General features: G+C 40.4%; 1 protein-coding gene across 4 annotated transcripts in view; it reads left to right on the forward strand.

Annotated features, from left to right (window-relative positions):
- The window catches only part of Immp2l (inner mitochondrial membrane peptidase subunit 2), an 868,678-nt gene extending 851,340 nt beyond the window's left edge, over positions 1-17,338 (forward strand). For all 4 annotated transcript variants that reach the window (XM_052738392.1, XM_052738390.1, XM_052738394.1 and 1 more), the window contains exon 7: positions 16,078-17,338. In XM_052738392.1, the coding sequence (XP_052594352.1) occupies positions 16,078-16,197 (120 nt within the window). In that variant the 3' untranslated portion in view covers positions 16,198-17,338. The remainder of the gene's footprint in view (positions 1-16,077) is intronic.
- Positions 17,339-17,546: the final 208 nt, after the last annotated feature.

Consider the following 17,546-nt stretch of genomic DNA (forward strand, 5'->3'; position numbering starts at 1 on the left):
TTGAAATTTGTCTGTCTCACACAGACAAGCAGTCCATGGCTTTGTGCCAATATGCTTACTGACTGAATGTTGAATAACCCCCTGTAGATTTCTCTGAATTAACTTCTGTAATAAAAGCACAGAATCCAGATAACTAAAATTGTGAGAACTAAAAATTCCAAAACCAAAAACATCCTGGAAGCAAAAGAAAGCATGCAACACTTAAATTAACCTCATCTTCCCTAACACATCAGCATTGGGGTCTGTCTGGTCAGTACCAGCATGCCTTTAGCTGGGTCATAGTCACATTTCCTTATTGGTCATTCAAATTGTACATTATGATGGTGGCTCTCAATGGCTCAGCTAGATTCCCAACAAATAATAGAAGTCACACACACACACACACACACACACACACACACACACACACACACTTGAATTTCTCCTTTGACCTTAAGTCAGTAGTTAAATAGAGAAAAGATGAAAAGAATTACCCTAACATGTAAGCTGATCTCTTCTCTAGAATGCTTGTTTCATCACACAAACACCTTTCTGACCACAGTGACACATAAAGCTCATGAAATTCATTTAAAGTTCAGCTAAAGATGACAAGGAACATTTCATTTCCCTTTCTGAAAGAAAACCATTTCTGTGGAGGTTTGTTTTACAGTCTGCATTAATCCAAGTCACACGAACAAATGAATGAAGCTCCCCGAGCTTTCAGAGCTTTCACGACGGTCCTTGAGCTTTCCCTAAACTCACTTGAATGAATGAGTGGCAACAGTGATAGAGGTGACTGATAGCCATCTTCAGGCAGCATTCTGTTGTGCCTTATCTCAGTGTTCTCAGTTAAACAAGGTGAGAAGCAGAGCTCTCCTTACGCTTAGATCTCCTAAGCCCTAGCCTAGGGTGCATGCATTACAGTCCATTCAAGACTGTTGATTCCTGCCCATGGTTCCATAAACCTCACCAGCTAGCTTTACTTCCAAACTAGTACCCTTCTACTTCCTAGGCCTTCACTATGTGAGCCGTTACAATTCTCACAGCTGCAAAGCCAACTCCTTAACTTCTGAGTAGGACTTCACTGGCTCAACTGTGAAATTTGTGCTCTTCCCGTGACCTGCAATAGGAATCTGACTGAAAAACCTACAGCTTCATTCATTGCCTCCCAAATCTGCTGCTTGTTCCGTGATCCCTCTATCATTAAAGGCTGCTGCTGACTTTGCAGGCAGGTGAGAAATAACATTCATATCTACTCATTGTTCTTTCCTCTGTCCCCATGTCCAGTAGTTGCCTGATGACATTTATCTGCATCCATGTAGTCTCTGGTGTCATTCATGTAGTCAGAAATCACTTGAGTTTCTTTCTATTCTTGTACCATGTGTTCAGAACACGAAAAGGTATCCACTTCAAGACATTCATACCTAGTAAGAGAGAAAATGCCTAAATAAACTGTCATTTCACCACGATACGTGTTAACCGTATATCTGTGTGGGCTGTTGAGGAGTGGGCAAGGCCATGGAAGCCTTCTAGGAGAAGGAGGCAAATAAACTCTCTGTGAGGATGAAGATGAGTTATCCTGGAACAAGCAGGAGACAACTTTCCTTCAGGCAGAAGTAGAACATGCCAATGCCCAGAGGTGTTACCAAGCAATTCCTTTTCAAGGGGCGTACAACAAACTGAGGAGGGTTGAGAAAAGAACAAAACGGACACACTCATGGCGGGCCTTTGATAGCATGCCAGGACTGCTGCACTTCATTGGCAGAGCACTGTCTTTACTTTCCTTCCATACGCAGCTGTGCTCTTGCTGATGCTACTGTGAGAAATCTCGTGACTATACTCTTGCTTTGCCATGTCTCTGTCTTCTTTTCTTTCCTTGGGTTGTGGTCAATGAAAGCTTCCCCAGCCAGTTTTGAACCTGTCTTTCTCATCCTAATTCTTTCTGTGCAGAGGACTCATTTTCTACAGCCTTCTCTTCTCCACTTCTGTCATACGGAGGGTGTCGCCTATGAATTATAAACCCCGTCAAAGAAGCCCGCCAATGGACCATACACCCGAGGAGATTACACACATGCCCTTCTCAGCAAGCCCTTGCATAACTGTTGTGTGGAGTCCAAGGGGGCACAGTTTAGAGTCTTACCACATTTCCTCTCTGCTTTTATGTACATTGACATAACCATACTGCTGTAATAGGCACTGGCTTTCCTGTCACTACCAGAGAATGTTCCTTACAGCCCAGTGGCTTGTAACATCCTCTGCTGCTACAAATCAGCAGTGGTTCCCAAACAGAATAGCATAGCTGTGTACAAACCTTAATGTGCAATGTTGGTGTTTTCTGTAGAAAATGAAAGGCCTCACTCTTCCCTGGGGAGAGAGCAAGCCTAGCAAGTGCTGGCACAGGGCCCCTTGCCAACCATTCCGATTTCCAGGGCTCTGCACCTCATTTCACTGGCAGGTATAGCAAGCAGGGATTGAAACTAAGAAACAGTGCTAGGTTTTGAGTCCCAATTCCGCTACCTGGTGATTATGAGCAGCATTTCTGAGCTTGTTTTGGCTTTTGTGGAGCTGGTAATAATCTGAGGTATGAGATCCTTAAGGATGCTCTTGTCTCACTGGAATTTGCAGTACAGCATAACAGTCAGGTAGCTCAGTGGCACATGGCACAAATTCATTCTGATATATTTTTCCTCCTAATAGGCAAATAAGGTGTCATAGGAAGCATATTTCATAGTGCTCAGAATGGGTGGGATGAAAGCTAGGCTTAGGAAATAGAATCTTGGCCACACAGGACACTGTCTACCACTCCAAAGCTATAGCACAAAGGTTATTGGTAGCTTTGCCAGTAAATCTTGATGCACTCAAATCTCTGCCAGTAAGTTTGTGGCTTTGTCTTGCTCCCTCCACATTCATAATCACACACATGGCAGTCAAATTGTTGAACCCAAGTCAGGGACTATTCTGTGCTGGATGTATTCAGTGGAAGAGGGCATGGACTCTCATGGAGACTTGGTCAGAAATGCAGACATTGTTGTGGGTAGTGATGCCTGTCTTGATCTCAGTGAGTTGCACCTTGCCACACTGAATGCATATTTAAAGCCTGCAATGCCTAGAAGATCTTCCTTTCAGAAAAAATGATTTGCTGGGGTTAAAACCAGGCTTTCAATTATGCTTTATTTTATTTTCTTTCTATATATGTATTTCTTTGGATTGGTAGGCTTCTGTTGCAAGCTAAGAGCTGCAGATTTAGTTCTGATCACTCAGGGCATCATTCTAGATGATCAGAAAAGCAGCATGAATGGGTTCTAGTTCTGACTCACTCTGCTCTTATAGACGTAACAAACAAAAAGATGAAAGGCTCTGTACCCAAGCCTGATGGAAGCTAACTTCTTATTACTGGAACAAGTGAGATATCCAGAAAGTCCCATACATAACCATGTCACATTAGCCTCCTGCAGAACAGTACGCATCAGATTGTCAGCAACTGAACCGACTCTACTTCTGTCTTTTTGGGGGACACTTGCTAGTATGTGATGTTGTCCCCCACGATCCATAAAGTATCCCACATAAGACCTTATCTCAGAATATTTCTTTTTCAAGTTTAACTTTTAATTGATTCTTTGTGGGTTTCACATCATACATCTTGATCTCATTTATCTCCCTGTCCCTTCCCATCCACCCTCTACCCTTGCAACTCCCTCCCCAGATAAAGCAAGATAAAATTTAAAGGAAAAGGAAAAAAAGAAAAACCTCACTATGGAAGCTGTAGTGTGACACAGTGAGTCACACAGTCCTTTAGACCATATCTTGTTACTTGCAAGTGTTCATTGTTGAGTCCTTGGTCTGGTTTGAGGTCTCTGGCTTTTGCTCCATCATCTACAGTAGGCCCTCACTGGGGCTCTCTTGGACAACCTGTTGTTTTCCTGTGTCATTGTCAGAAATATTTTATAGAAAACCCACATCATAGAAAAACTTCCCTTCCCTTATGGGTTGAAAGTTTTTCCAAAAGTAAAAAGAAAGTTCCCTGATCCCAAAGGGAGCTATGTTAAGTTCCCATGTTTCTCTCTTCACTTGGTTCTCAGATAGCTGAGTTTTGGGCATGGTGCTATTCACAGGAACTCTCTTGGGCTCTGTAGCTGTCACTTTTATTTATCTTCTTTTGTTCCTGGTTATTTATTTTTGTAACCTTCCTCCGTTTCATTTGGAGAGAAAAGATAAGAGGGAGTGGAAGCCGAGAGATATGTTAGATAAAGGTGGGTACCATATGACCACCAGAATGAATAGTGGTACACCCTCAGCAGAGGAACAACGGCATCCACCATCACAGCAGGACGAGCTGTGGGTAGGCTCTTACTAATGGCTAGCTCGTTTCTCTCAGTGGCTGCCGGCCCAATGCTTCTAAATATGGCTTAAGACAATTTCAACAAGAATAAAGACTTCTATACATTTCTCCTCGTGTGTTTATGTGGGCTTTTATTTCATACATAAAAATGGCATGTGGGACATCAGCTACTAGAGGCACACAGGCAAGCAATAAGGCATCAGCCAGTACCGTCATCATCCAGTGGATTAATGTGGGTGCTGTGAGTTGCTCACTGTCCAAATTATACTCAAGTATTTCATCACCTGCTTAATCAAGCTGCAAAATAAGGAGTTAGACCACTTCACCTCCAGTGATTTGATTTGTGGTAAGGAGACTGGTACATAAACATTAATCCGGGGAAATTAATTCATGAAAATTAGCTGAAGACATCCCTAGAGGCCCGTTTTGTATCTATTTTTTTGCATAAAATGTTGAACTAACTACTTACGGAAGGTGTCTTGGGGGGCCTAGGATGATTATGCATGATTCTGTAGTTGTCTAGTGAGAATCCTGAAGAGGCCATGAAGTGACCTGGAAATGCATTCTGATTAAAGTGAAGTCTTGAGCAGGAAAATTGCTTTGAAATGATTAAAGTTAAAATTGGTGGTAATGAAGGAAAACGCTTGTCCTGTAGTGAGAGGCCTTTGAAAGAGTCTCATTTGGAGTGTTCCATGAAGCAGGTGGCTCTTCCTTTTCAGTGTCAAAATATTAAATTGTATCAACCTGTCACATTACCCGAACTGGAGTTCACTGGAATAAGAGAATGTCCTAGATGTGAAAGTTTGGCAGAGGAAGTGCTGAGTGAAGGTCTGCCCTGAAGAGAAGGAAATCATCCAGTGCTCACATGAGCTATCTTAGATGAATCTGACCAGTGGACCGGGGTAAGCAATAGTCTCTGTGGCTCCTTTGAATGGACAGTGTGGCAGGTTTGTGTTTCACTGTGTTAATTAAACATCGGTCTTTCCTCCCAGATTATGATGTCCTAGAGAACTTGGATTATGTTTGGCATTTTCTCTGTGATTCTAGTTCTAGACTGTTGTCGTCCTACCTAGGATTAAGCCCCTCACCCTGAAGACATTAGTTCTCTATGGTGAAATATTCACTTTTGCATATAATTTAAATGTAAATACTATATTTAAAACCTTGGAAATATGTATTTCTGAACCCAGACTTCTCAGTGGTGGTGTCAACATCTGTCTATAACAATGCCTATACCATGTGTAAGTGATAACCCTGCCAGGGTCTAATACAGCACCTATAATCAAACACATTAATGTTTATGCAGTAAAATTATGAATTGGCACACTGCATGAGATGAATAAACACTTTCATTACATATTATAATACCTCATAGCTCACATCTGGTCAGGTGTTGCTACCAGAGGGTTATAAAAATAAAGTAGATGGGGGTTTGATAAAGCTGGGAGTTGAGCTGAGAGGGCCAGAGTAGAGAGTAATTAGAATACATTATATATATGTATGAAATTATTGAAGAACAAATAAAGCAATAACATTTTTTAAATTACATAAGTTTCTCATACTTTCCCGCCCTGTAATCATACATACACTATATTTTTCATGATTTAAACAAAGTGTTCCATGACACATATAAATAGACATTGTACCTACATTATATTTTCATTATTAAAATGCATTGCTCAGAAATTAATGAATTATTTCCTTTCCCACTGAACCTTGCTTTTCCTTCTCACCCCTGTTCCATTTTTTCTCCAGTTTCCCCCCTTCTCTCCTCCATTCCTGCCCAGCTGTCTGGTTTTCTTCTTATCAAAACCAAGATCTCAGTGCAGGGGGAGGTTGCTGCGTTTCTCCTTTACCTTCTGTAAAACCCACTATACTAAGGAAGGAGGCTGTGATCATGTTGGTGTCCTTGTGTAAATGGGAGTCAGTTTACTGAGGAAGGCGGCACTCTTCGTGTGTCTGTTTATCACGAACTGGGTTCATCTGCTCAGTTTTGTGGACAACCACCTTGGGACCATGGAAATGGGTAGTAGTCTAATTCTGTACTCTCTAGGAACCTTGTCTGCTATACCAAAAATAATGATGAGAAACTTGAATGCTTGGGTTAATCCATGTTTGAAATGAAGTGGGTGGTATTGTTTCTGTTCTCCAGTCTATTGTCAAAATGTCTCTTGGAGAACACTTTTGGTCAGTTCAATTGCTCATTTTATGATGTGACATTGATTTGTTACCTTTATTTCTAATTCCAGTTGATTTACATATGCTGTGCTTCTGGTTCTGCCTGTATCTTCAAGAAAGCTCCCCTTGATGCAAGCTGTTAAAAGAATTCCCTTCTCTCTTAGTCTCATAGGATGCTTTGAAAGATAACCTTCAGCATTGTTGGTGTTGTAAAATAATGAAACAAGCAAACATAAATGATGAAAAAAACAGAAGAGAGAGGTGAGCTGAGGGAGGCAGGATCAGCTCTATCCAGGCCTCCTCCTTCACACTCACTGAATGCTATGATCAAAGCAGAGGCTACAGTGGCATCTCTGCTTTCTCTACACCACCCTCAGCAATGGTTATAAGGAGGACAACACCCCCCTTTGGCGTTCCCCAATCTAGAACAAGTTGGAGCACATTGTCAGTATAGCACCCAGAAATGCTCCCTAGCTAACACTGAACAAAATGATGTTGATGGTGTATTCTGGAAATTTTTAGATAAGCAGAGGATAGAGGTCACCGGACCAGTGACCAAATAACCACCAGGACCCATCGAGGCATAAGCTGTTCTTCTCTTATTATTGATTATTTGTCAATAATCAATGGTAGCCATTGGAGTCAAGGAACATCAACTTTCCTTCCATTTATAACTTTCTTAGATGAATTTTTAGGAAAGAATAAAAATAGATGTGTAACATGGGTAAAAACATTTTGAGACGGTAGTGTAGTTATTGTAGGAACTCTGTGTTTCCCTTTGTTGCAGCATATTATAAGTAATTACAGAAGCATCCTGGCTCCAGATAATGTCTTCTAAATAATAGTGAATGTTTTTCTTAAAAGAGATTGCAGAATCAAGATGTTTCAAGGGCCCGTGGGAAGGCTTCATGGGTAAGGGCACTTACCACTGAGGCTGATGACTTGAGTTCAGTTCCCAGACACACATGGTAAAATGAGAAGACAGAGCCCTGAAATTTGTCCCCTGACCTTCATATGTGCAGAATGTGACCTTCGTACACATAGAAACACAAAAGGAGTAAATAAATAACCAAAAAATAATTGTTTGGAAAGATGTATCTATGAAGGACCTTGGTTGTCAGATTACAACGTTGTATAAAGGCTTGATAAATCAGTTCTTGTTTTAAACAAGTGTCCTTCAAAGTGTGTATTTCTTCAGTTTGATTTGGCTTCCAAACATAGTTATGAGTGATTTAATATTGTAGAATAAATATCATTGGACCTTGTTCATGTGGAAACCTCCGTCTTCTTGTGATACTAAGTAGACTCAGCAAAGACAGATTTTATTTGTTAATACTATGGATATAACTGTGTTTATTTTTTCTATTTTAAAAACATTTAAATCAAATGAGCCTCCAGTTTTGTGCTTTGTCACATTTTCCACATTGATCCTCTCTTGTCCTCACCTCAGGTCTGAGCATTTTCTTAAAAGAACCCTTGGTGCTACTAGCAACCTCCTTTATTTCCCGTGTTTTCTCCTCTATCCAACCTCAGAAGTCTCGCTTTTACCTCCTTACTTTGCCCTTGTTAGGCCTTCCTTCAAGACAAGGCTCCCGAAGCTGAGAAATAGAGGTGTGTTCTGTACACTGCAGGCCCACGGAGAGGGAGGAGGGAGCGTGGCTACACACACCTGTGCCCCTTGGCACCTGGAGGGAAGCTGGGCTGGTGATGCGTATGTCTGCCTACCAGAAGCCAAAATAACTTCTCAGTGGAGCCAATTCGATCAAAGACAAGCAATTCGGTGGGAATTTAGCTCATGCAGTTCCTTGGCATTTTGTAGACACAATAAACTAGGTGACTGATAGCGAGAACCACTTTCCAGCTGGTACTAATGGTGTTTCCTAAAGCTGTGCTCTCTAAGGTCAGGAGCATCAACCTTCAGGCTGATGTGTACAGTGCTATGCTAGGTAAAAGAACAACCCTACACTTGTGTATAGCTAAAAATTGAGAATTTGGACTTTGCTAATGTTTAGTTTTATGGATTTTTGGTGACTTCTAAAACTGTTTGCTGATCAAATAGTACACAATCACAACAAGGTAGTGACTATTATTCTAGATGATTGATTCCTAATCCATGTGCTCAGTGCTCCCTAAGGATAAGGGATTAATTGTAAAGTACTCATTATTACATGCAGATGAACCTATTTACCTCATTCAGTAGACACTAAAAATACAGAGACCTGTTAGGATTTTTCAATCGCCCATTAATGTGCTTTCTTAAATGTGCTGTAAATGTTCATTTTCAATATCTAAACAACGTTGTAAACCCATTAAAGGAAGCATAGTCCTATGTGGGACACACATTAGTAAAGGAGCGAGGATGATCAACTCCTCCTGTGACACTGTATGGCTGGTACTTTAATCAGCTTTGTTATTATAACATATATGCACGACAAGCCAGACATCACAGCCAACGTCTTTAATCCCTGCGCTGGGGAGACTGAAGTAGGTGGATCTCTGTGAGTTCCAGACTAGCCAGGGATGCATAGTGATACTCTGTCTGGCAGCAGTGATTAAAAACCAACGCAAAGTACAAGATGATAAGCTTCTAAAAAGGGGAGGCATTTCTCTTGGCCCCAGTTTGGTAGGTTTTAGCCCATGATTGGTTTGCCTGTTCCTTTGGGGCTAGAGGCACAGCAGTTCACCATGGCGGCAGCATGCAGAAAAGCTGTGCTTTTGACTGGGATGCCAGAGAGTGGGGTGGGTGGGGGGATGGAGGTGGGGAGTGGGGAAGAGGGAGAGAGTGAGAGAGCACCCAGGGTGAGTAGAAGACCTCCAACTAGTCCCTATCCTTCAAAGGACCAAAAGAGCTAGGGGAAGAGCCTATAACAGAGAGAGGCCTTTAAGGGACAATAAGGCCAAGCTGTAACAGTTGGTCAAGTACTTAACCTAATGGAAACCTTTTATAGACTAAATATATCCTCTTCCCCTCTTTAATAATATTTTTCCCTTTTCCCCTCAGTATGTTCTTTGTTCTGTGTTTGGAGTACTTGGCTACATCATGGACCTGACTTCCATATTTCTTGTAACTTGCATGCGTAGTCATCTTCTGGGGCTGTGATAACAAAATACAACAGTGGTAGCTTAAACAAGAGGCATTTCTTTTCTCCTAGTTCTGGAGAAAATAGTACAAGATCAAGGGGCCAGCCGGCTTGGTGTGTTGTAAGCCCTCTTTTCATGGATCGGAGACAGAGCCCTCATTCAGCGTTCTTAGGTTGTTCTTTCCACTGTGTGTGTGTATGCATGCCTGGGCTTCATCTGTGTTTTGATCTCCTCCTATAAGAACACAAATGAGACTGCATCTGGGTCTCATTTTAACTTCATGACTTCCTTAAAGGCAGACCTGGGCAAATTCTGAAACATACTGGGTACTTAGATTTCATCATGCAAATTTGGAGGGATACAGTTCAGCCCATTTGCTTTTGATGAGTCTGGTATTCTCAGCAAGATACATGGCCTGACAGAGTCAGGAGTGTGGTGAGTAGGGTGGCCATGCTCTGCTTTGTCTGGGACACTACCATTTTACTCTGATTGTCCTGACTTAAGTCTGTGCCTCTTTGTCTATCAGAAATGTCATATTGGGATATTGGGATAATAACTATGATGTAGAAATTCACTTGTTTTAGTGTTAACTGGAAAATATTTTGCTTTTACTGGTTTCCTTGCTTATAAAGGAGACGGCGTCTACCTCATGAGTCATTGTGAGAACTGAGTCATATGTGTACGTCATTCAAAACCCTGCCTTCTGGTGTCAAACAGTGAGTGGGACATGGAACAAAGCAAAGGGTGAGGGGGATGATTATGTTTGTCAGGTGCTGATTTTATGTGTCACTGTGACTGGGTCACGATGCCCAGATACGTTGGCAAATACTATTTTGTTTTTCGATGAGACAGTCTGTCTTCCATAAGGAGGGTGGGCCTCCTCTAGTCTGCTGAAGGCCTGAGTACTGCAGTAGACTGAGGTACGCAATGCAAGAAGAGAATGAGCAGGCAAATTGCCCTGTGCTTTCTCTACCACATCAGCTGTCCCACCCTCCCACTGACCACCTTCGGGTTGAACTGCAGCCTTTCCCTGGTTCTCCATTCTGCTAGCCTCTCTGGTCAGATTTTGGACTTGCCAAACCTCTCTAATCACATGTGCTACTTATTAAGATAAATTTCCTTATATGTCTGAATCCTGTTCCATTATTCTAAAGACTGTCTCTAATATAGCTATGTCCAATACCTAACTTTTAATTTTAAAAAGTTCATATGATTTTTAACTTCAGGCATTTCTATAGTCACTGTATTCTCCCCTTGTCTGTAGACAGACACATCAATAAAAAAAATTAAAAAACCATTGCAAGATAGTTCAGTAAGCGATTTTCTGTACATATTAATCTCAGTATTTTTTAAAGCTTGAATTTCACATTCCTGTATCACCATTTTAAATAATATTGATATTATCCTGCAGAATGTTCACCATTGGTATTCATAATTTTTAAGATTAACTCTTTCAGGAAGTGAGACTGGTACTTTTAATATATTTTCAGAATTTAAAAAAAAGATTAGTTTCAGTAAAATGAGTATGGAGTATAAAATCGAATTAAATCACTGTGTCTAAAACTGAGCTCCAAACTAAGCAAGCAAGCAAATGTACTGGCAACAGCTCAGCCAAGTTAAAACACTGGCAAATCGCCCCTATGATCAACGTTAAACAGCTTGGAAAAGCAACTCAGTGTTTGAGATACAACCGAGTCACTTCTCTCAAACCTAAAATGGGTTCTGATGGAGGAAACGGGGACCACTGTTCTCTAACTCAGCTGAACGTAGACTTGAGCAAAGCTAGACAGAAATTGTAATCTGATGTGAGATCATCCACATCCAGTGAAGTATTTCCTAGCTGGTAACACTGTTGGCATGGTTGTGTGTGTGTGTGTGTGTGTGTGTGTGTGTGTGTGTGTGTGTGTGTGTGTGTGTATGGGGTTGTGCATCACATGAGTGAGCCTGTTTATAGGAGCTAAATATTGATACTAATTGTCTTTCTCAGTTGCTTTCTACCTTATTTTTGGGGACGGGGTCTCTCAGTGTTCCTAGAGCTTGTGCCTTGTACATTCAGCTACATTCACTCAGCTAGCCTGGCTGGCCAGTGAGCTCCAGGGATCCTCCTGTCTACACCCCAGAGCAGGTATTACAGGTGCATACTATCACACCTCTATTTTTTCTTATGTGGATGCTGGGAATCATATTTAGGTCCTCGTGCTGATGTGGCAAGCACTTACCTAATTGAGCCATTTTCCCACTCCTATATTGCCATGACTTTTTAGGGTGTTCTAGAATGTTTCTGCCTACCCACTTTTCACACTTAAGTAAGTGTGGTGACATCTCAACCTATGATAGAATTCATATTACTCCCATGCTTCTGAGGCCAACTGATTAGCAGCCTAAATTCTGTTGGCTCTATGCTGTAACAGATTATAAACTTCTAGCTAGTGATTAGGATGTGAGCATCATTAAGAAGGAGGACATATTTTCCTCATTTAAAAGAAATTTTGACTTTTGGACATTCTCAAATTGAATAAAAATGAATTAAAAACAAACATTAGTACTGAATGTAAGTAGAAACAAATGTGCCTGCTTATAAATTGAAAACATAACTCACTTGGGAGGAAGGGAAGATTTAAACCAACTGAGAACATAGCCAACATCCTTCCAATAAGATGTACTGGAGCTGCTATGGATAGAAATGGTCTGCCCCACGAATTTAGTTTCCTCCCATTGTAAAGTATTAGAAGAATGGGAGCCTAGGTGTTGGAAGCTGGGGCGTTCGGAAGGTGATCAACATTACATAAAGGCTTTCAAGTGCAGCCTCTAGGACAAAATCCTAGTAGATTTATCAGAGGGAACCAGATAGACGTGTGTACACATGCATGCTCCCTGCTTCACATCTGGGGACACCAGGATAAAGGCTGTCGCCATTTGTGTATCCTCAACCTCACACTTTCAGAAACATGAGCCACCATGAGCCTTCTTTCTGTATAACTCACCCAAACTGGAGGAGGCTGTGGTGGTATTGTGTTCCCCAAAATATTGTGTACCTTAATAAACTTATCTGGGGTCAGAGAACAGACAGCCACTAGATACAGAGGCTAGAAAATGGTGGCACTCATACCTTTAATCCTAGCATTCCAGAGACAGAAATCTCTCTGGATCTCTGTGAGTTCAAGGCCGCATTGGAAACAGCCAGGCTTGGTGACTCATGCCTTTAATCCCAGAAAGCAGCCTTTAATCCCAGGGAGTGGCGGTAGAAATCAGAAAGGTTTATAAGGCGTGAGGACCAGAAACTAGAAGCATTTGCCTGGTTAAGCATTTGGCTGGTTAAGTGTTCAGGATTTCGAGCAGCAGTTCAGCTGAGAGCCATTGGGATGAGGACATAGAAGCTTCCAGTCTGAGGAAACAAGACCAGCTGAGAAGTTGGCCAGGTGAGGTTAGCTGTGGCTTGTTCTGTCTCTCTGATCTTCCAGGGTACATCCCAATAACTGGCCTCAGGTTTGATTTTATTAATAAGAACTTTTAAGACTCTTGCTACAGGAGGCAAACATTGACAACAGAAAATGTACTAATTCAAGAACCAAAATGATTGCCAGGAAAACTCGGTTTTTACTAAGAAAATTCATTGTAGGTAGAAATTATGATATAATTACGTTCAAAATTTTTATCTGTTTTAGAATCACATAAATGAGTATTTAAATGTAAACCACCCAGTCACTATGGAAGAAGTGAAATAAAATATAAAGGTGAGAAGTGAAGGGTACCTTTTGGGTACTGGTCATCTTATCTATCAATATATTCCCTGAATTGACACCCAAGACCATCGGCACGACAATACCAGATGTTGCTTATCAATGACTCTCCTTGCTAAAAGGAACCCAAGCACCTGAGGGAAATATCTGATTACACATGAAACAGGCATGAGGTCCAGGCTGAGCCCGAAGTACCCTGTGGTACCTAAAACTAAGTAAGTGCTTAAAGACTGAAGGTGACATGTCTAAAGGACATACAGAATCCCACTGACCAAACCTGAGATATCCAAGCATCCTACAAACAAGCAGAAGATAAGTTTTGACTTAAAACACAAACAAACAAAAACAACAAAAATAAGGAAGCCTTGCCAGCACACAGGAGGTTGTGGCAGGAGGATTTCTCTGAATACCAGTACAGTCTGAGTCTGAGCCAGACAGTGAGTTACAGGCTAACCTGGACTACAAAGTGAGACCCTATCTCAAAAACCACACACGTATACATACTATGATATAACATAACTTATGTGTATAACAAATAAACAAAAGAAATACAAGCAGTTGGTGCTAAGAGAGAAGGAGATACTGTTATAAAGAAATTGCCAACTAAAATTATAAAAGAATTAGTAGATAAATAAGGCACAATAGTGAAGTGCACTAAAACAATTAGATAAATTGTACTCGACATTCACGGTATTTATACTGTTTTAAAATATCCTCATATATATATATATATATATATATATTATCTGAAAATGAAAATGTGTGTTAACTGATAGAAATATTGGGTCACCCTCACCTTGAGCTATTGAACTTCGTATTTCAGTAGTTGGGGCAACTGATATATCATGTTTCCTGATCAAGCAGAACTGGAAAAATAAAGTATCAACTGCATTTTTTTCCTTGCCAAAACTTTTGTCTTCATGAGTGAAAAACCCAGGCAAGTTGAGCTATAAGACATGGTACAAGTCAGTGTCCTGGACCCTGGGTAAAGTAAATTAGCTGGGGATGGAAGCAATCTCACACAGCAGGTATATTCTGAGATCCTTGATGAGACACTATATTTTGAAAATAAGTGACTCAAAAAGACTTTCACTAGGGCAACTGGAATATGTTGAATATGGGCTGTATCTGACCTGTATTACTGTATTACTACTGAGGTAGTTGGCATGTGGCAATATGCTCATGTGGGAAAGGGTTCTAGTTCTTATATACATTTTGAAGTATTTAGGTATAAATTCCACAGGATATTACTAACTTTCAAAAGGCTCAGAAAATAAGTATAATGTGTATGTTGATGTGTGTACAGAGAAGTATAATGTATAAGCTGATGTGTGTGCAGACAAGTATAATATATACATCAATGTGTGTGCAGACAAGGATAATGTATATATTTTGATGGTGTATAGACAGTTGTATATGCTGATTTGTGTGCAGAAAATTATAATGTATATGCTGAGTGTGTGCAGGCAAGTATAATGTATACATTAATTCTGTGCAGACAAATACAATGCATATGTTGATGTGGGTACAGACAAGTATAATGTATATATTATTGTGTGTGCAGACAAGTATAATGCATATGTTGATGTGCATGTAGACAATAATAATGTATATGTTGATATGTGTGCAGACAAGTATAATGTATATGCTGATGTGTGTGTAGACAAGTATAGTGTATATGTTATTGTGTGTGCAGACAAGTATAATGTATATGTTGATGTGTGTGCAGACAAGTATAATGTATATGTTGATATGTATGAAGACAAGTATAATGTATTTGTTGATGTGTGTGCAGACAAGGATAATGTATATGTTAATGCGTGTGCAGACAAGTATAATGTATATGTTGATGTGTGTGCAGATAAGTATAATGTATATGTTGATATGTGTGCAGACATGTACTGAGAGGGAGTTACTGTAGCAAAGCATGAGTGACTGGTGATGTTTGCTGGGTAGAGTCAATTTTGTGCTTATTTTTAAGTTTTATTTTCAGAATGATTAGAAGGAAAGAAACCATTCCCAAGTCCCCAGGGCTTCTTGCTGTCCTTTGAGCTGATCCCATTTATATTTAAGTGACAGCATGTTTCTGGTTTCTTCTCTCCCAGCAGAGCACTGCTCAGCTTTACAAATGCTGTTGTTTTCAGTCTGCCATGATCTTGGTGCTTTCTCTCTATTGGTCTTCCACTTCCTTTGCGTGAGCTCCCCTCCTTTCTCTGGGTACTTGTTAATGTTACTCAGTGACTCTCCCTGGAAGCACTCTCCACCCGGAATCACATCAGAAGTCTGATTGCTCATCCAGTAAATGGAACAATGTTTTTGAGACATAAATATGTATTTGGGTCTCTATGACTATTTTATGAAGGTCTCTCTTGGGCAATAGCTCTAGAGGACATCTGAGACTACTGTAGACTGGATTTGTGTTTCCCAGGTCTGTGCAAACAGACTGTTGAGGGTGAAGGTTAATGTTGGAGGCAGTCCCGTACTAAATCCAGATTCCAATGCATTTTATGTATATGACTTTCTAAACTCAGTTTACTGTTCTAGAAAATTAAAACTATAATTCCCTCAAATGACTGTTATGAAGGTTCAGGTTCTGACACCTGTCAAGCCCTTGGGAAAATGCCCCTAAGTGTTTTCTGTTTTTAATCTTGGTCTTTCCATGGCACGTCAGATCTGAATCAAATGTGGTTTTCAAGCTATTTATAATGGTCAATATGAAGTGATTTATTTGTCGCTGTCTCTCTGTCCCCCTGGATTCAGGTTTCTCTGGGACTTCTGCATGCCCATGCCACACATATCTTGTGGCCTCCAGAGCGCTGGCAGAGACTGGAATCTGTGCTTCCTCCAGAGCGCTTCCCAATCCATAGTCGTGAGGAGTGACCGCATGAGAGGCTCATCACAGGAGGAGCTGCAGACACCAGATGCCTCCTACCAAAGAGAGATGCTCCAGTGATGCTGGGCAAGAGACCTCTGTATGTCTTTAAGGTGGTCTGGAATTTCAAAGAAAGACTTTCAATATTAAACAGTATTCAATGACAACTGATTGTGTGTTGTATTTAATTCTATATTGTTTATCATCAAAAATATGCAGGCCTTGGAAAACATGAAAGCATTCTACCTGTGCATATTAAAGGTAGTAAATTGGAGAATATTGTGCATAGTTATTGATGAGATTTTTCCTTGAAGTCTACTGCTGAAAGATTTTTAAAATTAATGTGCAGTGAAGATGATTTGTCTTTCAATGTTCAGACAGAACAGGGAAAACTATATATTCTGCATATAAGGATAGTGATTGCATTGTAATTGATGGTATCCACAGAACAGTGACTCCCAGTTAGGAAGGACCAGGAACTGTGTGTGATGTCAAATAAAACAGTGATTTGTACAGATCTTGTTTGGGGTGTTTAATTATCAGTTAACCAAACATCCACTAATGAAAAACGTTTTATCTCTTATCCAAGGCAGAAATTAAAGTAATGGCAAAAAAGTTCTGTCTATACTTGATATAACCGAACGTTTTTTATTGGCCCTTTTAAATATAAAACTTCTGAGCAATCCCATGCCTGTTCACAATGATGAATAAGTTCATTGGTCAGCATTTTATCACATTTGGTGAAAAGTTCTAAGTGAGATGGAAAATAGTCAAATCCAGAGCAACAAAGTTTGATTTTTTTCCCCCAAGTGATTTCTCAGCACGTAACTCTCTAATACTGAAATCGGGTTTAATAGTGGAAAGATGGTGTCTGTAACTCAGTAACTTGTCTAAATAAGGACACACTCTCTGCAGAGGTGGCAATAGCCTTAATAAAACACCTTGACTTGCCATTGGTGAAGGGTTTGCTGTGATAAGAACAAGACTTAAGGTCACTTCTTTCTGTTCATCAGGTCACTTTTTCTTCTATTGCATCTTGCAAATGTAGGTTCTAGTTCACTATGACAGGCAGGTGTAGAATGATAACAAAACACACATAGAAGAATACGAGTTTCTACTAATAATTTATTTAGCGATCTGAGAACTGATTCAGCAAACACCGAGCACTTATGTACTCAAGTTGGTCAGAATTATTTTTTACCTTTTACATTTAAATGTATTTTAGGAATTGTTGTTCTTCAATAGTTTCATACGTGTTTGTTACATATTCTGATTACTTTTTCTCCCACACCCTTTCTTGTCTCCCTCATTGCTACCAGTTGCTTTGTGGATTCAAGACTTTTGTCTTTGGTGACCA

The sequence above is a fragment of the Peromyscus californicus genome, unplaced genomic scaffold (assembly GCF_007827085.1).
Source record: "Peromyscus californicus insignis strain IS unplaced genomic scaffold, ASM782708v3 Scaffold_15__1_contigs__length_86483966, whole genome shotgun sequence".
Lineage (NCBI taxonomy): Eukaryota > Metazoa > Chordata > Mammalia > Rodentia > Cricetidae > Peromyscus > Peromyscus californicus.